The 27,000-nt window shown below is 44.3% G+C and overlaps 1 protein-coding gene across 1 annotated transcript; it reads right to left on the reverse strand.

Annotated features, from left to right (window-relative positions):
* Window positions 1–16,329: 16,329 nt before the first annotated feature.
* Window positions 16,330–24,895, reverse strand: CMTR2 (cap methyltransferase 2). The gene is made up of 2 exons (XM_064519436.1): window positions 24,693–24,895; window positions 16,330–22,756 (listed from the first exon to the last, which is right to left on the reverse strand). The coding sequence occupies exon 2, from the start codon at window positions 22,735–22,737 to the stop codon at window positions 20,446–20,448; it is 2,292 nt and encodes a 763-aa protein (XP_064375506.1). The 5' UTR covers window positions 22,738–22,756; window positions 24,693–24,895; the 3' UTR covers window positions 16,330–20,445.
* Between the last annotated feature and the right edge of the window lie 2,105 nt (window positions 24,896–27,000).

Genomic DNA, 27,000 nt, shown 5'->3' on the forward strand with positions numbered 1-27,000 from the left:
TGCTCAAAGTAGGGCCAATTCCAAAGTTAAATCAGGTTGCTCAGGGCTGTATCCAGCTGTGTCGAATATCTCCAAGGTCACATAAGCCTCTACCTGCCTTTAAAGCTACCTGACACAGGTAGGTTTGTCCTTGACTATGGCACAGAGCCCAGGCTCTGAGAGCTATAGCATGTTGTGATCCTGCAGGATGTGTAACAGCTCTGGCCAGCCCTTGTTCTGGAAGAAATTAGGCTCAGCACATGCCTCCAAAATCTTTGCCTCCTTAAATAGAGAGTCTCCTGGCTTTTTTAGCAGCCATCTGTTGAACCACTGTCTGAGACTGAGATGCCAGCTGCTTCACACCAAAAAGGGAAGCCAGTGGATAGCTGAAAGGCATTCAGGTTATCTGCCTTGTGCACAGAAGTACCAGTGCAATGGATCAATAGTCCCACGGAAATAAGAAATAGGCTGCCCTGAAAAGAGATCTGTGGCAGAGTTTACCTGGGCATCTGTTAAGCAGTATGTTGGGAGGCTGGGTCAGCAGAGATGAAGGGCTAATGAAGGTTGAGGTTCACCTCAGGTACAACATACAGACGTCTGCTGAAACTAGGAGAAGCCGCAGGCCTAGATGCACTCACATGTTGAGCTGGGGGCCTGTGACAGTCTAAGACTTGGACTTGTCTCAGCATTTCTGCAGTCTGTGACCCCTTGTCAAACTACAGCCTGTTGGGCAGTGAAGAGAAGCTGAAGTATCTGCCCCTACAGTGTATATGGATGGTGCCCTCCTCTGTCACAAAGCAAACCAAGGCTGGATTGTCCAAACTACATTTTGATGCTGTTCCTCCACTGCTGAGCAGTCTGTATCATGATGCACAATCCTCTCCTGACCATCCATATATCTGATGCACTGTAACTACCAGGTGATAAACTCCAGACAGTGGCACATCTTTGGCCCTGCAGCTATAATATCTGCCTCTTCTAATGATCTTGCAATCCAACAGCACCAAGGCAGCCAGCCACTGAGGCCATGGCATGAACACTAGCCTGTTCCTCTGTACACAGGGGGTGACATGGGCAGAGAAGCCCCCGGCTACCTGCCTGTCAAAGAAGGTGGAAGAATAACCAAGGATCTCAAAATTAAGGATGACAGAGTTGGGAAAAGAATAGTAAGTGTCATTGTTCAAAGGAATAACTAGTTCTTTAGCTAGCAGCAAGAAACATTGTATGTGCTGATTATCCAACATACTCCCACGACACAGTCTTTGTACCTTGCTCTGAAGTTGGTTGCAGCCAGCACATTGGATTAATCAAACCTTTACTTCAGTCCAGACTGGCAGCTCTGTGCTCCTTGTAGGGGTGTAGGTGATAGTGATCCAAGAGTTATCCCTGTCACTAACCCTGTTCATGGAGTGAGCACATAACCAACAAACCCCTGACACCGACAATCAGTTTTCAAAGGATCCTTCAATTCGGTCCTGCTGCTACTGCATGGGAAATAAATACCAACCACCTTCAAATACAGTTGATTGCAACAGCCTGGTGCAGAATTATACTTAGCCTGAGTAGATAAGCCACTCTAAAGTGCTAACATCTGCACTGGGACCTTTTCAGTAAGCAATGCATGAAGACACGTATTTCCAGACTTGTCCAAAAGAGAAGCAGCTTCAGCATGTCTGTGACTGCTGCTGAACAGAAGAGTTTGATTTCCCCCCCCCCCCCACTCCCTTTTTTGGGTACATTGTGCTATTAGAAGTGCTTCTTCCCTAGGCAAACTAGAGGTGATCCTCGGAACAGTAATGCAGAAAGGCCAAACTCCAGTCTCAGTAATGGTTACCTATGTTACAGGAACTGTAACTTCTGGTCTTCCAAAAGATACCACTATGCAAGCACCCAGAGCAGCCCACAGTGGCAAGAGGGGGTTAACTGTAAAGAACTACTGTCTGTCCTGCTTCCTGGTCTATCAGCTGAATATAGAGATGGGTACCCAGAGAGAACTGCTGATACAAACCAGAGAGTTTCAACCCACAAATAGTAAAGACAGGCCAGAGAGTCCCAATCAGCCTGGCAGAGCTTACATTTGATGCGCTGATGAAACACAAAGAAAAGGGGTTCCTGAAGCATCCACACATAGGGGTGGAAAAAAAGGCAGAAAAGATGTATCACTCCTGAGAACCAGGCCAGCCAAAAGCAAACCCCAACTCATGAGCTCAAAGGCAGAGTCACAGCATGTAGCAAGTGCCAAGACTTGCTCAGCCCTCAATAAAACAGCAACTCTATTTTTTTTCCCACTGGATGAATAATCCTTTCTATCAGGATGCAATCAGGACCCCATCTCTGATTTAGCTGGGATAGCTTCTCTTCTGATTAGGAACCTGAAGTTCTCAGCTCAGCCACTCAGAAGAGCCTTACTTCCACGGAGATTGCTTTCAACAGCCCAAGGGATTAGGCACAATAGGACATTCACTGCAAAACCAAGGCAAAAACAGAGCTGCTCTCCGCCTGTTCAAACTGCTGCAAAACATTTTAGTCGAGGAATGGAGGAAAGGATTGTATTCTTCTGCAGATTCCTTAAAATTAAGAAGTATGCAACTGCTTTCCATCACTCATTTCTATGCCAATCTAAAAGACAGGGTGCTCATTTCTTTCTGGGGTCAGGGCAAAATGATGGGGACTAGTCATCTCCACATGTCTGATATGAAAGTGCACCTAGGACTTGTCCACGTGTGACCAGTGCAACCACTGCAACAAATCAGTGCAAAAAACAATTGCCTTGTCCTAATGCTTGATAATCAAGCCTGCAAAACTCCAGTGCATGCAACAGCGGGGCCAAAGCCTGAAACAAAGGAAGAAAGGGAAAAGTGATGCAATGCTGGAAGCATTGGGTTCCTGAGACTAATAGCAGCATGGATGTGATCTAGATAAAACCTCTATACCGTATTCCCATTGAGTAATCAGTGGGGAGACCTGACTTTCTAGATTTTTAAGGCTGTCCTGTACCTTGCTAGAACACGGCTTGCTAGAGGGGTAAAGCATTCTACAGATCTGCAACACAAGATGTGTTTTAGTTTGCTGAGCCTTAGTAAAATAAAGCTGTATCCTAATGAGAAAAAGCAGACCCGAGTTGAAACACTGGACCCCTGTGAAAGCCACTGTCCAAAGTTCAGGACAGAAAAGTGGAGGGCTTAGGCCTCCATCAAAAAGGGGCTACTTCCAAAGTGTCTCCCACCTTCTGGTCAGTAATTTGCAGACCAGCCGCACCTCTGACGAGTCTGAAACCTCTGCTGTAAGTGCCAGACAAGCCCTCAACTGAGGCAGAGGGGTGGCTGAGTTATTCACAGCCAGGGAGTTAGCTAAACTTAGTTTAACACATTTGTCTGCCTCACCTAGAACACTGTTAACCTCCCTCATATTGTTCTATCCTGACAGAGAGATTTTAACCTCTAAGACCCCAGATGCTAAATACTAGTCAAGAAAGAATTTTGTTTTTACAGATATACAAATATAATTTCCTTTGTACGAGTGTCTAAGTGGCTGTGAATGACTTGTCTATCACCCCTCCCAGCTCTTGCTTGAAGGAGGACTCACTCGGTTCCTTCCTGCGTGATGCCTGCTACAGTACTCACTGATGTGCAAACAGCAGGCGCTCAGTGAAGCCCAAGAGAGGGGCGGTTATTGGGGGATTGCTATCAGTTGCTACGGAAGGCACAGAAGTGCCCTGTTGCACGTGGCTTACACAATGCGCTGGGAGAGGGGAGGATGACCAACCACCTTCATCTTCTCTCCAGCCTTCCACCAAGAGAACAGCAAAGGCCTGTGCAGGCTCTAGGCCAGCTGTGACCAAACCAAGGCAAAACCAACCAGTGGTAAAACCAAGCGTCTCAGCTTTGGACAGTCATCCAGCAGCCCGTCAGCTGTCAGATGCACAAAGCTAGCAAGGGATGAGAAACAAAGGAGCCAAGGGGCAAACAAGACAACAGCCTGACCGGAGAATACCTTTGGGGGAGAGCACCTTACCTCAATATAGGCTATAAGGGAAAGGAAGACTTTACCCAAGAGTTGGTCTAACCCACAGGGCAGCCTACACCAACACATTGTTTCCATCTTTGTGAGGTACAAAGTGACAAAAATAAAGCTCCCATGTGTACACCAGTGGCTCCAGGTAATTACTTCCTGTTTACCATGAATTATAGCAGCAGCTGTCAGTCCACAGCCCCCACAGACAGACAGTCCACTCATCTTTTCTGCCTTCCCCAAACCTCAATGAACATCTTTGTACAAGGTGGCTGTCTTGGCCTAGAGAGAGCAAAGACAGGATGAGGGCTTGGAGCAGAATCAGCAAATCCTTCCCTGCGCTGAACCCAGCATCCTGGGTGCTGGAAGAACAGACAGCCCTGCCCTGATCCTCCATACATCACACAGCCTGAATTTGTTTCTGCTAATTAAGGGCCAGAAGCAGGAGAGAAATAGAGCAATTTGTCTGTTAGCACAAATAGCTTGGTTCTGAGGCCTGGTATTCCCCTCCCAGGAGGGATGTCCAAAGACACTTGCACCAAGGGAAAGTTACTTCAGCTGCAAGTAGGAACACAGCAAATCTTCAATTTTTCTCCTGTATTTGGTCACTAGAGAGCTGTCCATCAGCCCCTAGCCAGAAGAGCCCTCATCCTAATTAAAGGCAACATGTAAAAGGCCAAAGCAACAAAAGTAGAGATTCACTGGTGGGATTTGGCAAGTGTCAAAATAAATATAGAAGCTTTTGTTAACATTGTTTTGAAGGGAAAACTAAAGTTTATAGGCATCACTGCTGGAAGGCTCTTATGGAGGAGAGTGTGTGTTAAATATTGTCAATTGGCAGATTTAAAAATTGTCTGGAAAATGTCAACTACTCAGCAGCAAAGCCTGTAGCAAGGTACTCCTCCTATGGGCTTGTCTCTGAGAGCACAGGCTGACGGGCCATCAGCCCCGCCAACAGAAAAAAGCTTATTAGCAGCTGGTACAGAGAACACAGTGCCCTCAAAAGACGGGTCAGCCCATCAAGAGAATCAGCATCTCCCTTCAGTACCTGCAGCTACATCTGCAATCCAGTCCTGCTGTCAGGAGTCCTCGCCTAGACTGATGGGAGGTCAGCACTCCCAGGCTCCCAAAAACAGTCTTTTGTGGAAACTGCGCTCAGGCCATTTCAGGGAGAAGAAATAAGATATTCCTTAACTCCATCGGAGGATGACTTCCAGGAACTCTGCCACTGCAGGGAAAAAGGAAACAAAAGGAACATTTTTGTTCAATTGTTCTGAAGCAAAATGAAACCAACTGCTGCAGTAGTGAGACAGCTATCACTGGAGTAGAGATCTTCGCAGCCCCAAAATAGCCTTCTCTCTGGACTCCAGCTGCATGGGATTGCTTTACATTGCTTTAAACAAAATCCAAAATAAAAATGCCTCCTACAAAAGTTATCAAAGAAATGGCATTAAGGTTGTCCATATGAATATACATTGGCTACTAATCCTCTATTCTCTTCAGTACCTACAGCAAACCTCCAGGACTGATTCAACCCTAGCATTAGGATTGTTTATCTGAAATGGTAACATTAGTGGCTCCAGCAGGATCAGAGCTAGACCATAAAACTTCTCTCCTATATTAGATCAAACCCTGCTGTCTGACCAGCTTAATTTCCACACCAGCTACATGGCCTGCTGTAACTCAGCTCCAGATCCTGACCAGAGGAAGCAAAGCCAGAGGAAGAAAGCTGGTTGTGAAACAGTTGGACAAAGCTAGGATAACACCAAGCATTGATAGCAGTTAGGTCCAAGTGTCCACCATCCCTTCAGAGAAGCCTCCCCTTCTGGCACTACAACTCCAATGTTCCAAGAAAAAGAAAGACATCCCATTATTTCCAGGGTCCTTGCTTGGCAATCCAAAGGTGAGGTGATAGACACTTAGACACCTTAACTGGATATCTCAGAGATGGTGTAAACACAGTTACCCTTTGAAGGGAAAGAAGGGAAGGGAGAAAACATGGCATAATACACATTTCAAGTGAGATTAAAAGAATCAAAGATCTATGAAACCAGTCCACGATCCAGACATTTTGCATCTCTGCAGATGTTACTGTACTTGGAATGGCACAGTATTAAAATCCATGTCGCAGGAAGAACAGAAACGCTTTAGAGATGAGCGCAGAGTACAGTGCTGCAAACTCTTTAAGAGCCAGTGGAGCACACCTCCTCCCGGGGGTGGCCAGCCCTGTAATTGCCACATTGCTTCACTGTAATGATAGGGGGAAGAGTCAGGACAGCTGCAAAAATTAAATGAGACACTTCTTGAAGGGGAAAAAAGGAAAGAGAAAATAACCGAGATCTTTTTACCATACTGTTTGTCACAAGAGACATCAAAACACATGAGTAGTGATGGACAGCTGAGGAGAACAGCCAGGATTAGATAAAACAGGACCGCATGAAATTAGGAAAAAATCCAACAACAACATTCATCTAAAAAGTTCTTTTGCTTTGCCCTAAAGGAACCTCAGTGTCCCAAGGCAAGTGTCCCATTTTGCCACCCAACCACAGAACAAGGCTGCTGCTTTCCCAAAAGAGCCTGTAGCAGCTCTAAGGGCAAGGGAGGAAGGGAGACATCATCTCTTCTCCAGCTGGTGAGCCCGGGCAAGAGGAGCTCTCTCCTGATCCGACACACATGCTCTTCCTGCATTTGGCAGGTGTTACAGTGGGCTGTGTTGCCCCCAGTCATGTATGGTAGGATGGGCAATTGCTCATAGTCCTGTCAAGGAGTCACAGTGGAAACTAAATCCAAAGCTCAGTAACCCCAACCTTTCTCTTCTGCTCTGGTTTTATACAGGTAATCTAAGTTTTGAAAATGACTCCATAGGATTTACCTTCTGTGCTGAAGATCCTGTCTTCATTAGGCTTTGCCCTCTGTCCTTAAGTAAGAAGGAAAAGGTGCATGTGAGGGGACGGAACAAATTGCTTACCTTCTGCAGGGAGCACGCACTCAGCCCTCCAGCAGAGTCAAATTATCTTTTGGTGCAAGTGCAGAGAGTTCAGCACAGTTCCGCTAGCAGAGAGCTTGGCCCAGGTCTCCCTTCTTGGTTCCTGCTTTTTAACAAGTGTTTCATTGCTGAGCCAGGATAAAAAAGAGGAACGCACATGGAGAGAAGACCCTGGCTCCCACTGCCTCTTCCTGGCATCCAGGGCAGAACAAACACCCAGGAAAAATACGATCTGGGAGTCATTAGACACATCATCTCATTTATCCCTCACAGCTGCCCCCGTTCTTTCCCCCCTTATCATTATGGTCAAAATACATGGCAATTAGAGTCCCCCCTGCGGGTACATTCTCCACTAGGTTTTGAAGTGCAGCTCTGAAGCACAGCTCCATCGAAATAGAGCCTGCTTTGAGATCGGCATCCTAAAGCTCAGTGGGAAGCCAGCAAGTCAAGTCCATGACAAAACGTCGGCCTGCCCCAACAGGCCACCCAGGATACAGATATTCTTGCCCTTTGCCATGTGCTCTAGCAATTCCATTTGTCACATCAAAGGCCTGCAATGCTGGATGGCATAATTCAATAAATTGCTCCCTCTTGTTACTTTAGAGCAGTCCTGTTGCCGCAGCGTTGCCTACAAAGCTTTCTGCTTCTCCCACAGAAGGGGACAGGTTACCCAGGCACTTAAACATCAGAGAACAGGTTTGCTGATGCTTTACAGTTGGCTAAGGTATAGATCAAATCCCGTACAATTGAGTGCGCTATTCGGAAATAATGAACTATCAAGGCACCAGGCCTCTCTCCAAGGGGCTCAGCAGCACTGAGGAGCACTTAGCCCTTCATAAAAACATGTCCATAATTGCTTCTGAAGATGGGGTGTCCAGAGTTTTACTCATAGCAGCCCACTTAAGACAGAAGGCAATGGGCAGCCAAAGAGAACTCACCTGCCACATGGTACCAATGCGTTCATGGGACAGAACAATTAGTGAGTTGTCCTGCTCAAGACAAGTGGTCAGCCGGCTGCAATTTAGTTATCTGTGCTTTCAGGTGAAACAGAAATGGCTCCAGACTGTGCTAAACAGGAAGCCATGGCCTTTCTCCAGATGCAGTCTTGTCTCATCTGCAATAGCCCCTCGCACTCAGTCCACAGTCCATCCATCAAGCCTCAAGATGCTTCTTCCATTGCCCCCAAGTCCCCAGGAGCTCCCATTCTCTCCTTTCTCCAGACCAGGTACCCAGGCTATTCTTAGCAGCTCAGAGCTTCTGAAAGGAGCCTTATTCACTCAGACTCCTGCCCTGCTGCCTAGACTTTCCTCCATCCCCATTATTCAGAGAGACACCCCACACTTATCCACCTCTCATTCTCTCACTGTCCAAGCATCCTTAGCTGACCAGCACTGGGTTCAGGCCTGCTTTTCTGAGCCCTCTCCTGCCTCCCTGCTTGCTAGAGCCCCTTTTCTAGCTCCCCCAACAAATGGTTCACCCAGATGCATACAGCTTTGCTCACTTTCCTCTGGAAAGGAGGTGCACCCCAAATGCAGGAGCTGCCCCCACACCCTTCATAGGACCAGCTGCCCATGGTATTTGTACCACACTAGCACAAGGGGTATCGAGGCTCTAACTAGTGCTCACTCGTGCGCAGTAGGAACACACTAGTTCTGAAGTAAATAAAGATCTCTCATATTTCTTCCTGGGGAGGAGGGGTGTGGTTTTTATTAATGGCTTTCCAGCCTGCTCACTAGAGCAAATCAGTGGCCTACATTTATCTCACTTCCCAGTACCTGCTGCCAGATCACACTGGGAACCGATTTCCTGGGTCAGAAAAAGAAGTCAGAAAGAAAATTTGCTTTAGTGTCCTACCTTGGTCTTCCATTCCCAGCTAGGTGTTGGGGCAGCCTGTGTAATGACTCCTTGTGCAAGGACCGTGTGGCTAAAACCAATCCCAGTTTTATGACATGGGACGTCCCGTTTGGGCTCACAGATGGTATGTAGCAGAGTGTATCACTGATTTCCTGAGTTGCAGTTGTCCTGGAAACCCAACCAGATAAGACTCTTTGCAAAAGACACTAATAGCATAAGAGACAATCCCTGCCCCAGAATACTCACGAACTAGGTTATCAGCACGATCTTAGATGAAGGCATCTTTTTGCCATGAACTGCCTAATCATAAAGGAGCACAAATCCTTAACGATTTAAAGAGTAGACCAGACCTAAGACTGCAGGCAAAGGCTACAAAGGAATGCTCTAAGGAGATAGTCAGAGGGGACACTGGCTACAGCGTGTCCTGGGGAAATAAAAAAAAGTCAGATAGAAGCTTAACAATTCTCCCATTTAGTTCCAAAAGTCCTCAAGAGCACAACAGAATTATTCAACTACTTACTATATGCTTTTCAACACAGTAACTTCTGTAAGTTTGGGGCAATTCAATCATGTATTTGAACATGTGCACTCAGTGTGCACAAGCTTGTAGCTGGAAATGCTGCATCTTTTTCACACAACATTACTGCAATGCTGCAGAAACATTTTGACCTCCTAACCCGAAACTGTGGCTCTGCAAAACAGATATATTCCTCATACAGTCAAATTACAGATTAAGGCATACCCCGTCATCTGTTGATGTGATCTTGGAAGTGTGACTGTTAGCAGTTCCGTTTTTCCCTGTAAGAATCAATAGCATAGAGAAGGTGTGCGGGCACTTCAGAAATGCACGTAAACTAAGTACACAGGGACAGCATACATGACATGAAGGATGGAGATACAGAAGCAAAACTACTGGGGTCATCAGTTGCAAATTCAGCATCTGATAATGAGAGAAGCAAAGGAGATTGACTGCTTTACAATACCAAGAGAGGACTGCTTACCTGCCTAAAGTTTAAAGTGGAAGATCCCTTTATAACACAAAATCAAACTTCATAATGTCCTGGTGACCCAGCCTGGCCCATCTTGGAGCAGATTACTGTTCTGGAAGGTCTCAGACACTTGACCTGTGAGACTGAAACACCTGACAAATCTTTCACTGCAAGTGGTCCTGCTGCCTCTTGTCATCCATTACATTTTCACCATCACCTTCAGATTCCTGCTGCTCATCAAGGTCAATTAAGGATGAAGGATAGAAAACATAACAGTCACCAGAGCAGGGCATTAAACAATCAATAGCAGAGCTCTGAAGCAGAGAAGTGACAGATAGCAAGGTGTTACTGTACACAAGTTTCCTCAGCAGAAACATAGCACAGTCAGGGTAAGTAACCTGGTCCCCAGGTCTATGAATCCCAATTCCCTCATCAGCAGCACTACACATAGACCTGCAAGCTTTCTTTTCCATGAAGCTTTAAAGACAGAGGGGCTCCACCTTGACCCAGATCCAACCTACTCGAGAGCTATATTACCATTTTGAAGCGTCTCCACAGCGTAGAATCACAAAACCCAAGTCCCACATATAAGCACGCAAGGTTAGGTGGAACAAATCCAGATACATTATTCCAAGCACAAAACTACATAGTAAGAAAGACTTTCATCTTCAGAAAGTTTGCAATAAGCTCTAGCAACACTTGTACTGCTTTTTTTTTGGCAGAACAATCCCTTTCCATCCCCACCGTCCAGTTCACTGAGCAGAAAACATGCTCTGGATCAACCCCTCCTCATTTTCTTCCCTTCCAGCACTGCCAGTCCCAGGACTGGGATTGCTGCCCTTCAGTCACGTTTGCTTTTAAAATACTTCAAGATGCTTTATTTGCTGTGGGATTCTGTGCTGCTAGGCTGGCGCTTTCAAACTTCTCTTAGCAGTTACAGACAGTACCAAAAAAACAAAGCAGAACAAAAAGCTCTCAATTGTAACATCAATAGCCAGGGATCTCACGAAATGTCTGCTATTAAAAGAAAGTGAGGAAAATGTGAAATGCTGCCCTCTCCTTCAAGGACAGTGCTCAAAAACAACACAGCAGAGCCACGGAGGGTGCCATCAACACCAAATACAACACCCAAATTCTTGCCTTGCTTTAAAAGCAAACAGAAAAAGAACTGTTTCAAATAAAGACCGGGATCCATGACCACATGGCACCTCCTCAACAGGGGCTTTCACACATCCGTACCTCTTCCACTTGGTCTGCCAGTAAGGCCCCACATAATTAGCATCACTGCACCCAGCCCTGCTCTAGTCTGTCAAAATTTAGCATATTGATTTAACCATGTTTATTACTTAATGCTGTATTGCAGAGACCTACAAGAGTCCCTGGGGAAAGCTGCTCGTATAAAGACAGCTCCTCTGAAATTACAGCAGTTCAGAGCAATATAGGACCAGGCCTTAAGATTTCAATAGGAACCAGGATTTCATGTGTTGGCCCTGTTCCAAAAACATATTTCTTGCATCACACACACTAGAATCAAACTTAAAGTATTAGGGTTTAGCTAATTTGCTCTGCTCTGTGTATATTTCTCCATAGGCAAAAGAAACAGGCTTCTGAATTTGAAGTTTCTGCAGCAGAGCTTTACTTCCCAAAAAGCAAATATTTACATCCACAAGCACCAGCTGCCTCTTTTCTTTCTCCTCCATTTCATTTCCGGATACATTGTTGGTGCATCTGCTCTATTAATTAAAGCTGATTTACACAAGACAAAACTGAATCCTTAATACAGCTCTTCAGTGGGAACGAATGACGTTCCAGAATCACACTTACATCTTCCAAAGTTCCCATGTCCCATTTTCTCACCTTTGCTGTTTGAGAAATGTTTTGCTCTCTTCAAGTCCATGGGGCATTCCTGTAGCTGACAACAGAAAGAGAATTCAGCCTAATCTAACCCTCTCAACAGACTTGCAGCTCCTGCCATTAGCGGTTACACGAGGGGAAGGCAGGAGTTGTGAGATTATTTGTTTTCATGATCTGACTATTTTTTCCAGCTGATCTTAAAGAGAGTAAGGATTGGTGATGTGCTTTGGCTTCTCACCTAAACTGACCTTACAGCGCTCAGCAAGGCATAAAACACCATATGACTACTAAAGCAAAGTAACACGACAGATCTGAGGGGCAAGAAGCATTGCCATCGTGCATCACCACCCCAGGACCACATCCCTCTTCCTCGGTATAGTTACTGGCCTCTAACCCTCGGGTTTGCCTCATGTTAGCAATTCAATGCTAACATCAGGTCAGAGAGCTAACTTAGCACTCCCTTTGGTTTCTTGGGGGGGGGGGGGGAGACAAACCAAACATTTTTCTCCATTTCACAGAAGATGTTACAGTAACAGAACATGTGGAAAGTCAATTCTATGAACAGCAGTGTCCCCGAAACCTCGCTTCCTAGGGATGTGTGTCCAGGTCAACTGCCAGCGTCAGCTCTGAGCCACAGGAACGGCTCAACTCAAGCTTTCAGCAGGGACACTCACTGCATCTCATCCTTCTCATCCAGCCTTCCATTGTCACAGTATTTGTAGGAACTTGACATCTTCCAGACATTGCTCAGTGGGTTCAAAAGGATGTGGGATGGGGCGGGGGGGAGAGCAGAGAGACAACACAATTTTTACTCCCTCTGGAAACCAGACTAAACCCTCAGTGAACTACAGAAGAGGTTCTGTCCATGTTTTTCCTGGTTCCTGCTACCTCTGAACACCTTCCCAAGATCCTACAGGCTATTTTAATAGCACCTCAGTCTCCCAGCTGCTGCATGACACTATTAGCCACAAGGGCCATCTCAGCCCCCATACCTTAATCCTGGCTTCAGTTTCCGCTGTGAAAGGCCACAGTAGCAGAGACCTTAAGACTTCATCTACCTTTGGGGGGAAAAATATACAAGCTTGCTCTAAGAGCAGATGGTGTCTAAAGAAAATCATAATTAGCTCCAGAGCTGTAGATTTCCAAGGGACTTCTACATTTCAGCGCCACCAGACCTCTAGGCCAGAGCAGCAGTTATTAAAATTATAAGTTTCGCCACATTTTATTAATTGCTAATTACTGCTTCATTACTTCCACTCTCGCTCCTGAGACTGCTGCTGTCACTGTTTCCTTCAGGAAGCAGTTCAGCTCACTTCAGAACTGCAAGAAGTGATGGGATGGTTAGAGTCAGTTACTGAAACAGAAGTAGGTATTTTCTAAGCCTGCTACACATGCTTAGACCCAACCGTACTCAAAGGGCTGATACACATGCTAAATGCACTTTATCAGAATTGTACTAGAGGACTCTGTATAGAACTGGCCTAAAACTACCGTTCTAGCTCACTTTAGCATACCTCCGCTGCCTCACCATCCAGCCTGAGGAACAATTTCTGTCCCATCCCCTCTGCAATCCCCAGAGAAACAAATCAGAGTAATTCCACACTTGGACACGATTCTATTCAGACCCCCACAGAAGTCTGCCCAAGTAAAATTAGGATCTGGTCTTTAGCCTCAGTTTTCTTACAGGAAGGACACTCACTCCATATGGAAGGTGCGGGAACTGAGAGTTGGAGAATATCCAGAGCTTTGAACAGGCTTCCAAATCTGTAAAACTGAATTTGAGTACAAAGGCTCATGAACTTCCACAAAACTAGTGAAGTAATTAAGAGCCATTTATATGAATATAAACTCATGGGCTTATATTACCCTGCTTCATAATGGAAGCACAGAGCTTATTTAGGTTTTATCCAGCTCCAGTGCTATTAACTGTGCATCCTAGGCATAACTACTTCTCTATAAATCTACATTTCATTAACACCCTGAAATCAATTACATTGTGATTTATAGTTAAGGCCACGAAACTGACAGTTATTAAACACCAAGCCCACTTTGGGTATTTCCATACAAAGTGCAAGCTCCAATAGCTGAAGACTAGGCTATTCAGCAGTCTCACAGAACAGAGGCAAGGTTTTGATCTAGCCAAGAATATAGCTCTCCTTCCTCAGAAGACCTTAGTTGGATCCAAGTCCCTTTTAGTTCATGCTAATATTCATTCAATGCCAGTTCTAAGAGATATGTGGCTGCTAATGTGTTTTAGGTGACAGCAAGCCTCCGCAACTGATCAGCACCACTGCGACTGGCCAGGAAACCTAAAGGTAGCCCCAGTCCTAAAGCAAACTAGCCCCAAATGCACCCTGTACTACTGACCTTCTCCATACAGGGCTTTAAAAACCATCTGCCTGGCTCGCAGCGTGGCTTACTCAAGCTAGCAGAGCTGGGCATACCAGCGTTGCTGCAGTAAGGAAAGCAGGGAGTCCCACTTCTCAAACCGCTCCCGCAATTCAGATGTCCCCATCGGCAGCAGTCCTACACCAGACCCATGCTTCCCTGCTGAATGCTGTCACTGTCAAAGAGCATCGCTGTCCAAGCGAACATGGAGATATTCAGCAGCCACCTTGGAGTTCAGTCTAACTGTGACCCCAAGACAGACTTTATTACATTTCGACTCAAGAGCTATGAAGTGCTCTGTCATCAACGTGGGGCAGTCAACTGATTATAAAGACAGTATTTAATCATCTTAATTCTCTGGAGACTTAAATTAAGGCACCTCGCCACCTTAGTCCCTTCACTCTTCAGTCTAATTGAGGTTTCATTACCGACTCGCTACTGGGTCATTGTTTTGAGACACAGGTACATGACAGCAAAGGACCTAGGGGTACCTCACCATAAGCTTTCATTTATACAAGGCAGCATTCACCCATTTATATTCTTTAGCTATACAGATAACAATCTCTGGCTTTAGCAACAAATAAGATTTGAATATTGATTCACTTCTCTCTGCTATCACCCAATTCAGATAAATCAGTTTAACAAGTGACAGTCATCTTCATTTAATAATGCGCTCTGAAGATGCACTTTAATAAATGCATGCAAGTTTCCTACGGAGGAAGAATATTAATAGAAGTGGCCACTAACTGAGATGCACTAATTGCCTTCAAGTATGAGGAGCTGTATTACAGGAAAAGTTCCATTTCCTCAGTTTCCCTTGCAGACACCAAGAGCCTAATACAACACAGTAAAAGTATTTGCTAAATAACTCCGCTCAGTTAGGGAAAGAGTTGATTTGCTCTATGGTCAGTGATTTGGCTTAGCTTTTCACACCATTTAAACTCTTGTATAACCCGGCAGGCATGCTAGCATATTAAGATCTATCAAAATTCAAATAGGATTTATAATCAATGTGGAATATAAAGTGACTTTAAGGACTAAAGAAGTCACCTAGGCAATTTTAAAGTTTGTAATGAAAAGGAAGGCAGTTTTTCCCCTTAGTTTCCAGTCTGCCGTTTTATGTTTTCAGGCACTGTTTTTATATGGTAATGTTGGGAATGCAAATATTTGAACACTGCTTAGTGGTTTGAAGACAATTCTCAGCATTTACATTTACCTATAATGCAGTAAAAACACATTCAACAATGTTTTGACCAAGTTTGACTTGGCAGTCCTTCTAATGGGTTCTTCCAATCCAGTCCCCCATTTCAAAACTCCTCGCAATCCCAAGTGCATTTTGAGGTTAATGGTCAATGTTTACTGCCTGGAGTTTCATTAAAGTCAAGTGAGAGGACACTGCCCTGCCACTTCTGGTTTAAGAAATCTCCCCAACAAATACCAACTGGCTCTAAGAAAATTAAGGCATCAGAAGAGTATACAATTCTTATATCACATCATACCTCTAGGACACAGGACGATCTTCCCCAGCTCCCTAATATGGGGTTTTCCTTCACTTCCAGAGCAGAAAGGCAATAAAAAACATTAGCATTAATGATTTCAGTAAGAACTAGTTAGCAAGCAGTCCCAGAACAAATCTGATAGCCAAGCCAAAGAAAATCTGTTGGAACTCTTGTTAGTATGGCAGAACTGACCCTGCAAAATAAGGCACGCAGCTACTTTTTTAATAATACAGTTCAGTGAAGGCAAGAGAACAAGAAACATATGGAAAAGGATTAAGAAATTCTGCTGACAGAAGTATACTATATAATGGGCTTCTCATACCAGATGGTCTGTTATAGCCAGGAGAAACTGAAGATCCTTAAGACACAGTCCTTGCTTTTGAAGTAATTATAGTAACCGCACAAGGAGACACATTGTAAGTCTTGGAAATAAGGCCAAGGGAACTCCAAAAAGGCCTCCTACACCTTGCTTTGACCATGCTCACACCTGAAGCCTTGCTCTGAAGTCGTAAACTGCAAAGGTAAAGACAGTTAAAGAAAATTAGTACCAAACACCCTCCACTAAGCAGGCCACTCAAATACCCCTGCATCCTTCATAGGTTAGGATGGATCCAGTTGGCAGGATGAGGAAGTTGTTGCTCAGATAAAATACTGAAAGCTTCAAAGTTTCCTTTCCCAGTGCTTCTGATGCCTCCCCAAACTTCTCCCCAATTGTACTCCATTATTGTGTTCCATGTTTGGATAGACAGACACTTAAAGTAACACAACCTAAAATAAAATACTTTATTTTCCCCATATAAATCATTTTTTCCTTTCTTTTAAAAAGGTCTTTTAACACTCATTTGCAGATCAAATGAAAAGACACAACAGCCATGTAATCCAACATTCCTTAACATACTTGCACAAATACATACATCCTTCAAAACAAAAGCATACATTGATTAGTTATAAAACAAACCCTTCACGACTGTACAATCCTGGGGGTTTCCACAAGCATAAACATGGACATACCCATGAGTACAGGAAAGGCAGCACACAACTGCATTTGCTCAGATGGTTATGCCTTTTTTTTTTTTTCCAGCTGTTTTAGCAAGGAAAGGCTAGCAAACCCAGTCAACAGCAAGTTAAATTAGCCTCTACTGAGCGGGGAAGAGTTTCCTGCACTTAAATGCTACTTAAAAGGTTCTGCTTGTTGCAAGCAGAAGTGTCTGCAGCCATCTGCTAATTCTTACAGCAAATTTCTCTGCTAAGACTGGAATCAGTTCTGGAATCAAAAGGAGTCACATACAAGGGCTTGATGGCAATTCAAATTATTGCCTAATGAGTAACTGATGAACAGCCACGGGCTGAAAGCATTTCTGGCATAAACAGGTAACTCCCTATGATCTTTGTGTCACCTGAATTAAACGCACAAAGAACTGAGGCTAAGGACATCAGTACGGCACTTCCAGAAGTAGTTGCAAGAATGAGACAGAAACCATTGCCAGACTTTGGGGGGAAAAAAAAAAAAAAACAAAAAAAACACCACATACAACCAATTTTCCTGCTTTCACTCACTAATTGCTTAAAAAAAGATTTTCAAAGAACACAAGCAGAAACTTGGAAGGCTCTTGTTCAAAGCGAGAAATGGGGACAACTAGTACTGATAAACAAAATAATTTAGTTCCACCAAAAAACAAGATATATTGTATAGGACTTCCTCCTCTTCACCCTTAAGAATTAACATGCTGTAAATCACCTATAAAATAAATAGTAAGATGTCAAAAGACAGATTTTAGGAAGGGTGACAGGACATTACAAGGATCTGAGGCTACAGCTTACTGGTCCACCTTCGCTTCCAGTGAATCAAGGATTCAAAGGTATTCCCCATCCTAATTTAACCAGCTAAATGGCCAGAAATCATGGGGTTTTTTTCCCCTTTTTCCAGCTGTCCAATATCAAGCCCTTCCCTTAAGTAACAAATTGTTTTTCTAATAGACAATAATTCTACTAACTATACATATATTTTTTATAACCGGTAATTTGATAGAAACAGCTTAAATTAAGATGAATAGACACAAATTAGTACCATTTTACAGACTACTGGATTTCATACTACAAATCTCATCATGCCTTGTAGAAATTAAATTGAAAAACCAGTGGCAAACACATTACAAGCTGTGCACATCCAAGTGCACCTAAATAAAATACAAAAATCAGTAAAGGTAAGTGGCACATCTCTAAACGTTAACGTACTTAACTAAAAATCAGTACTTTCACTTAGTGGAGAACCCAATTTAACCCTCATGTGACTACTTATTCCAAAATATTATGCTGGCTTAGAACAAAAGATCCAAAAAGCTCCAGAAAAACAATGGAGCTCGTAGCCATCAGAGGGCCTAGATACCAATTCTTCATTGGAAACATGGAACAGCATGGTCACTGCACAAATTAAATTTACCTCAAATTTGCATATTTCTTGATCACATCATAACCAATTTATTTTTTTCCCCCTGGCCCTTTCCCTGCGTGAAACTTGACGATCCTAAATATGAAAGCCAGTATTCACTACATCTTCAAACAGGTTTTTAAAAGAAAAAAAATTAGTTAAAAACAACCAGGATCCTGAGAGATGTAATCAGGTCTCATCCCAAATCAAATAAAAATTGTTCAAATAAACTGACAGCATCAACAAAAGCAGATGCCATCAGACCCTCTCCAAAAAAGTTTATGCATTCTTCCCTTGCATTCTTACATATTCCAAAAATCACAACTGAAATTCTCAAGTGTTTTTTTCCCTTGAAGAAATCTTTGGTTGAAAGACAGCTACAATAATGCAGGATTTTCACAACTAAAAGGACTAGTAGCATTCCTAACTTTGGAACTCCTGCCGCTGAGAACTAAACCAAAAAGAAAAAGAAAAAAAAAGATTATCCAAACCACATCCTTCCTTTTTAACAGGAGAGGCAGCTGCTGTCAAAGGATTTTTTCTGTCATCTCCCAACATCTGGAAAGGAACAAAAAAAAAAAAAAAAAGACTTCAAAGCAAACTGGGCATCAGGATCCCCACCACACCAATTCCCTTCATTTTTAGGGATCTGGCTTTTCACAGGAGCATGTGCATATTTTTTTTTTTGTACCTCCTGACCAGAGGGACCATGTTTCTCCCCTGGCTGAGGGATTATGACAGTCTAGCAGATTTTGAAATACACAGTCCTAACTCCTCCACACACATAATGTATCATTACCTCTGCTTTAAGAGAAGTCTTTTAAAAAGCTTCAGCTCAGCAGGAGTTTCAGAAACATTAATCACCTCTGAAACAGAGGCAAAGAGGTGAGGGTGCCTTTAGTGGACAATACCTTTATCATGCTTTCTGCTTCGTGAAAAGGCAGCTCTTACAGGTGGTCTTTGATACTGTCCTGTCATCCATTCTTCCTATTTTAGTGATCACTGTTTCTTTTTTATTCCTCAGTGAAACTCCTCTGTGGCCCTGCTTGCACTCTTGAGTTTAGAGGTTCAAAAAACAACATACAGAAGAAGCTATTACTGCCTAGTATCAGTCTTCCTGATCAGGAGGACACATGACTCAGCTCCCAGCAAAAAAAGTAGGCTAATCTAAATAAATTAAAATGGACAATGACCAGTCCCAGAAGCTTTTGTTGGGCAGATTTCTCTGCTTCTATTTACACGCAACTGTAAAAAGCAAGATCTTTAGAAAACGTTATGAATTAGTCAGACTTGAGCCACAAGCTCACTCACCTATCAAATTCTTAAATAAAAAACGAACTGTTGAATGCATTAAATTCTGCCCCCATCAACGTGGCAAAAAAGCCTATTAAACGCGCAGCACCTCCAGACAAAACAGTTTTTCAGCAGTGCTTTTAGACCTTACCAGTAATCAATTATCCTTCAAGCTCCTACATTTATATAATTAGAAGTGCTTCCAGAAGGTGACTGGTAATTAATCAGGAGACTATTTTCCTTCTTACTAACTGCACTCTTTCAACCTTTTTCCGAGAGATCTTGCACACATCAACAGTAAAGTCGTTTTTCCTTTAAGTGCCATTTCTCCCTCTGAGCAGGTTTTCCCACGTAAACTACAAACTTAAAACTAAGTGTTAATACACACAAGTTGGGTCTCAAAATTTAGCTCCTACATAAGCAATATGAAAAATAAAACTTGATTCTCTTAAAGGAACGGCATCAGTTACTGATTTCCTCATTTTTATCTCTAAGGGGAACCAAATTAAACCTTAATCATAATTTTCTAAAGAAAGTCTCATGTATTTTTTCAGCTTATGCTCCTTCAGCGCTCCTCCCCAAAGCATTTTTGGTAGACAAATCTGTACATGATCATGTTTCTAATCTGAAAAACATTTGCACATCCTCATTAATAGCCGCTACCACTAGGCAGATGCGAGCCTCCCTTTCACTCAGGTGTCTCAAGACAATTTAAGAAAGATCCCATAAACCATTTAAGAATAAAGCTATAATTGCCCATTCATTGATTTGGGATGGGGGAGGGGGACACAGCCACAAAATGACTTATCAAAAATCATACAGAATACACAAAATTAAAACCAAAGAGCATCTTTCCTTGGACTCTTCTGCTACTGCTTAAAGGCAGTCACTTTTAACCTAACATTTGTGAGCCAACTGCTTGCTCACAAGACACTTTTCCCCCCCTATGCCTTGCATCAGACTTGCACGCTGCCAAGCGTTTTGGCCCAAACACAGCGTTATGGCTTCCACAAACCCTGGCAGCTCAAAATGGCATCCCAACACTACGAATGCCACACCAAGGTTTTACAGTGACATGACAGCCACACAGTAGTGTTTCTACAACTTCTACCCGCCTGTGAAACAAGCTCTAAGAGCAGGAACTTGCTCCGTTCTAGAACTGTTTTAGAATGAATCGCTAGTCATCTGCTGCTGCTCAGCTTGCACGATCAAGTGGAGTTGCCTCTTTGCAATGACTGTGTTCAAATCCCACAAGAACTCCAACAGTTTGCCCTGGAGGAGAGCCTCCGGTGGCACGAACTGCAAAACCTGCTGGGGAGAGTCCGAGGCTAGCAAGGAGCTCACTAGTTTATTCAGGTGGTGCAGATATTCAGCAACTGGATTTGGGAGACCCTGGTAACCAATGCACAGCAAAACAGCACAGGTCTTCAGCGGCTCGTGGGAAGTCGGACAAGCAAATGTGATGCATCTGAAACAGCAATGCAGTATAAAGATGAGGCCAGCTGTGAAGCGTGTAAAACAAGAAAGAATAGGCAGAATCAATGCATCTCCTATTTTAAGTTGATTCAACGAATGCAGAACACACTCCAAAAGCTGCTGCTGGTATTTTGGTTCTCCATCATAAAACAAAGAGAAGCTAAATGTCAGCAGTGGGGCAAAGTCTAGGAGCTTTATTTCCATATTGGGTTGGCTTTCAGTATCACAAAGGGATGGAAAGTCCACCACAAGGCACTTGAACTGGTCACTACAACTTGCATTCGGGACCTCCTGGTGACACCTGGTAAGACTGGACAGTTCTGCCAGTATCAGTTCCCCAGAAAGAACCTCACAAGAGGGACAAGGCTGCAGCATTTGTCTGCTTTTCAGCCTGCCCCCTACCCATTCTTTCATAGCTTCATTAAGATTTTTTAAGACTTGACCATCACAAAATGGAGAACATTTTACCATTGGTAGTCTCTTTCCTTCCAAAATGTACCACAAGCTACATTCAAGGTTAGAAGACGATCCTTCCAAAATGCACATTTTACCGGCATTATTTAAGCTGTGCTCTTCAGCCCAGTGATTAAAATAGCCCTTTGCCATTTTATCATTCCACGTAAGGGTTTCCAGCATCTTCCTTTCATTGTACGTACTAAAGTATTTGTTCCTTTGCCCAAACCATTTTGCATTCATGCTGCAGCCAGCCTGAGTTTTCTTCACCAGCCAGTTCTTTCGGGCAATAGGTTTCATGCAATATCTTTGCATAAAGAACTCTATTGCACAATCTCTTAAGCTGTTCAGTTTTGTCTGCTCTGCTTCTTCCATACACTTAAAGAGTCGGATGTTCTCAGAGATAGTCTCTACTTGACACTTGTGGAAGAACGTGCAACATTCCTCATGTATCTTAAGAAAAGATTCTGGTATCATATGCTGGGGAAAAAGTGCTTTGTTGACAATTTCTGTTCCAAAGTTCTGTATCATCTTAGAAAGCAGGAGGTGAATGCTCTCTCTGCCCAAATAATGAAGACAAATCACATAGGCCTCCGAGTTTCCAGCTTTGCTAGTGGCTGGCTTAAAGACGTGGACCTCCTCAAAACAACAGTTTAGGAGAAAGAGCAGATTGGCAGAACAGTGTTCAAACAACGTGAACATCTTCAAAACAAAGGATCCTCCAGTGCTCAGGATCATTAAAGCAGTGACTGTTTCACAGTAGAGCAGGGGTGAAACAAGAGCTTCCTGTTCGCCTGGATTTCCCTGGCAATCAAAACTGCCATCAGCAGTTACCAAGTGAACTGTGGCCATATTGTTTATGAAGTGCTGAAGTCCTGTTAGATGATTCAATGTCATCACATCACCAGTGTTATCTGGGCCAAAGTACCACCAAGGCAAGGTATTTGCAATAAGACGGTCATCCATAATCATCACAAGGGTGTCATTTGCTTCATGATATGGGTTTAGAGTATTAGCTACCCAATTCCAATCACAAGAGATGTGATGGGATTTCAGGTAATGATTGAGACTGGCTATAAAAGCTCCAGGTGCTTCGCAGAGGTGGACAGAATTCAGTTCTCCATCCTGAAGAGCTTCTTCAGGGAGAAGAGGGAAGCTGCACACTATCTCGTGAAACTTGCACCAAGCCTGGGTACACAGCTCAGCATTCACAGATTTCTTCACATGAGGAATTATTTTCCCTGCTTTATTGGTAAATGAGGTGTGCTGATGCCATTCGTCCAGGTTCTTATCACTCAGCTGATTCTTGACTTCATTCATTGAATCTTTCAGAGCAAGAAGCGAGTTGAATTCCTTGTGATCACAGGTAAAAGCATCACTGGGATCTGGTAGCTGCCATTCATTATTTGCAGGCTTAGTGTAAGAAAACTTCTTTGCAAAGAGCTTCTCAATTTCAGCAAGAATATCAGGGGTGAACTTTTCAAGTTTTGGAGTCTGGTCAATATAAGGCTTCTTACATTTGTTCATTCTTGGATTGATTCACAACCTAGAGGACAGCAGGAGAGAAGAAATACTGTTGTTACAATTCTAAATAGATATATAAATAGGCAAAATTAAATATATATATATATATATTATATATATATATATATATATATATATATATATATATATATATATATATATATATATATATATATATATATATATATATATATATATATATATATATATATATATATATATATATTTCTCCTCCTTAACCTTTATATTTCAGAAGGAGAGAGAAAGATGCTTCACAGAATCATCAACTAATGCGAACAATAAAATAAATCACTTGAATAAGGCTATTTGGAAATCAAGAGGTTCAGAGGTCCACAGTTACCCTTTGTGCTACTTTCATAGAGAACGGAGAAAGAGTCTGACTCTTAACTGAATGAATACTCCACTTATTACACACATCCAAACACTTATGAATTAACATCTCTCCCTCAGTCACAAAACAGAAGAACATGTCCCACGCTACACAAGTTAACCAAGTCAGCCACATATCTTTTCAAGGGATTATGGCAGTATTTATTCAAGAGTACCAAGGCATGGGGAGCGGGGGAACAAGCAAAGGCAGCTTTTCAGAGACAACACAGTTGTTCCCTCTATTTCCTCTTAGCTCACAATAGCTAATATTCATAGCCCTTCCACCAAACTGAGTGGGACATTATGGGAGCTCCCTCCTTACCCACCCCAACTACAGCCATTTAGTTGAAGATTCCCTAGTGAGGGGTTTAACAGAGGGATAAAAATCTTTTTTTCTTCTCAACTTTATGACTAGTTTTGGCTAGGCCACTTCAAATCCCTACACCTGGTTTTCCCTACTGGAAAAGCAGTAGGGAAACTGAACCAAGCAAAGGTTTTCTTGGATATTTATGGTCAATTCTAACTCATACTCGATAACTAAGAAAGGAGTGGGAAGAGTTGTGCCCTGAATGGATATAAGGAGAGGCTAACGCAAGTATATGCTGCACAAAGCTATCAAGTCTGCTGCCATCTGCTCCAGTACGCAGCACAGAGCACGCAAGGGAAAATTTTGGTTCACTGGTGAGACGGTCACAAACTTAGATTTTCAAAAGGCAGATTTTTCATTTAAGCAACATTATGTAATTAAAATGACCACAGGAGATAAAATGATCTGCTAAAGAATTTCCTAACCTTCTCAAAAGCATCGTTTCCTCAGAAGCAAAATGTAAGCGTTTAAGCTGTTATGAAACAGTTTATTGCAAAAAAGAGAAATAAAAAAGATAAATTAAAAGTGCTAAGAAATCTATGGAGGCAAACAGAACAAGGAATGGCCAACCTAAACTATTTTAATCTTCCCTTCACGTAAGTATCATCTAAGGCCACAGTCCCACAACTGCGGCTCTCTCTTCCCGCCGTAACCAGCCCACTGACGGGAAGCGTGCAGTTAAGCACGTATGGGCGAGGTTTCAGACGAGACCTGTGGAACTTGAACTTTCGTTTTCCCACTCTGCCTTTGGACGAAGGCAGAAATCAGCTAGTTTCACTCTCCCTTAGGAGGCCATGTTTTGCCTTGAGCGCAGTCCTTCCGCGCAGCGCGTGACGGGGGGGATGGAGGTTGCGCAGCCCTCCGCGCACAGGCAGGCACCGCGCCCCAGCTGTTTTACACCCTTGCTGAACGCCAGCTGGAAGCACGGCCTTTTCGCAAGGGCTCGTGCCCGCAAAGCCCGAACAAGCGCCCAAAGCACACGGCAGCGGCAGCCTCGCTTCTCACAGCCCCCGCGCCGCTCTCCGGCGCGGCCCCAGCACACGCAGCCCCGTCCCCCCGCCCCATGCCGCCGAGGCCGCGCCTCCCGCGCCCGCCGCACGGCCCCGCTCCCCGCGGCCGCTGCCGCCGCCTCCCCCCCGCCCGCTCGCTACGCGAGGCCGCGGCTGCGGCACGGCCTAGGCAGCGGCGGCGCCGCTCTTACCCGGCGGGCTGCGGCGGCGTGGCGGGAGGCGAGGCGCGGCCGCGGGGCGGGCCGCAGGCACCGCGCAGCCCCGCCCCGCCCCGCGCCCCTCCGCGCCCGGCTGGCCCCCCCGTCCGCCCCTTCCGCGCGGGCGGGGCCGCTGGCGGGCGCAGTTGCCACCCTGAGGCACCTCAGGGCGAGGCGCCGCGGCCCCGCCCCCCTCCGCGGCCTGCGCCGGGTCGGAGCCCCGGCCCTCCGTCAGGCGGAACGCGGTGCCCGGGCGAGGCCGCCCCGGTGCCGCCCGCTGTGGTCGCTGCTGGAAGGCGGCGGGGAACAGGCCGGCCCCGTGTCTCGGCAGCAGGGCCCCAAGGGCCCAGCCACACGGCGAGGGGCTGCGTGAGGAGAGAGCGGGTCCCCTTCACGGCTACGTAATCAAAGTGGAACGCTTTTCACCAGGAAAAGCCTATTTTAGCATGCTTATTTCTGCAGGGGAGAGCAGAGGAGTAATCTCCCAACATGAACAGCCCAAAAGGAAGCTTCAGTTATAGAATAAACATCTAGGGAGATTGTGCACCTCAGGTACTCTAGCACCTACCACCTTGTAGTACCTTACAAGTAGCTTAGAGAAAGACACAGATGAAAGCTTTGTAGCAGGCCCAATATCTTCTACCTTTCCGTACAGGTGCTGCAGCAACACGGGAAGCCTCTTCCGCAGAGCCCAAAGCAGCCGAACGGAGCGCACGGCGAGGGCCTGGCACCAGCAGCTCCCCGGCCTGCTGAAACCCCAGCGCACCGCCTTCTCCCCCGTCCGGCTCCGTTTCTGGCATCAGCATGGGGCTCCTCCAGCGTCTGAGAGCGCAGCTTGCTTCAGCCTCTGTAACCCGCAGGCATTCAAGTAGCAGACACTAAAGAAAAACCCCAGCTACTTTCCTCACGCTTTATAACCCCCTTTGCTGCCCTTTCTAGGTCCCTAGGAGACTCATTACCCACAATTTGGGTTAGCATAAGGCAGTGCAGGATTCAAGAGCCTTGAAATGTTAATGGAGCAACAATGAGCAGAATTGGTGAACATCCACCCAGTTCTGTCCTGGAAATGCACATTTCTTTCTAGACCCCAAAACAGCATTTCACCTACAGGCAGAGGCAGGAAGGTCAGAGCAGACTATCACAGTAGAAAGAGGCACAAGCTACTGTTGAGATTTTAAATATTGTGGGGATTTTCTTACACAGGAAAATGAGGCACTTGCCAGGTCAACTGGGAACAAGTAGCCAACAATATAGCATGAGTTAGCGGAAAATCTTTCATGCCAAGCTTGCTGCTATCGACATTACCATTCTCACGTATATCTCCCTGGTAAAGTCTGATCCAGGCTAGAACGGAAGGAGTTTTAACACCTAAGTGCTATGAGTACCAGGGACTCCAGAACTAAGGTAACTAGAGAAAGTTAAAATTTGGCACATCCATTTTTAAGGAGAGCCAATGTAATTGTTAATCTAAAGATACTTAATCCTTTATCCTACTCTATGAGAAATCATATTCTGTAGGCACCCATTGGGTACACTGGAGAGTTCATATATTAAATTCATAACTGAATATATGAATCTGTAAACAGACAGCCTTGCCCCCCCCCCGAGCTACTTACTTGTTTTCTAAATTAAAGAAATAACACTGCAGAACAGAAACAGCTGTAGGTATGCTGCTTTCTATTTAATAAAGTATGGGTTAAAAAGCCCCATGCTGCCTGTAAACACAAACACAGGGCTACCAAACTTTTATTCACTAAATGCCTCGGAAGAAAAAGAAAAATAATTCATTTTCCAGCTGGAGTTAGTATATTCAGTGCTGACAAAAAAAGATACTTACAAACCACCCTTTCAGAAAGAAGCTTTACCTAATAGGAAGCAGCTCAGCTGTGGGGTGGAAAATTTATCTGTGTGTATTTAGTGCCTCCTCACCCTTTGAGTGGCTTGTTTGAAAACTGCTATGTAATCAATCCACATATATAGTTTAAGGGGAAAAGCCTGAGCAAATTAAAGCAGCTAAACAATTAGCTAGTCAGGTGGTTAAGGGTATAACTGTTTTTTTCAGTGCCTGTTGTGGTCTGTCTTTAAATTTGATTGCACAGAACATGCAGTAACTAATATCATTGTTAAAAATCTTATCATATCCTTAGCTTGGGAGAGCTTAGAACTAACCAGGATGTAACAGGCACATTATGGTTTGAACTATTTTCTTCTCACATTGTGTTTCTAATAAAAACCTAAGGATAGCTTTCCTTTTTCCTTCCTTTTCCTTTCTGTCTGATAATAGCATAGTGGTGCTATGAGA

This window comes from Dromaius novaehollandiae, chromosome 13 (assembly GCF_036370855.1).
Source record: "Dromaius novaehollandiae isolate bDroNov1 chromosome 13, bDroNov1.hap1, whole genome shotgun sequence".
NCBI classification, from domain to species: domain Eukaryota; kingdom Metazoa; phylum Chordata; class Aves; order Casuariiformes; family Dromaiidae; genus Dromaius; species Dromaius novaehollandiae.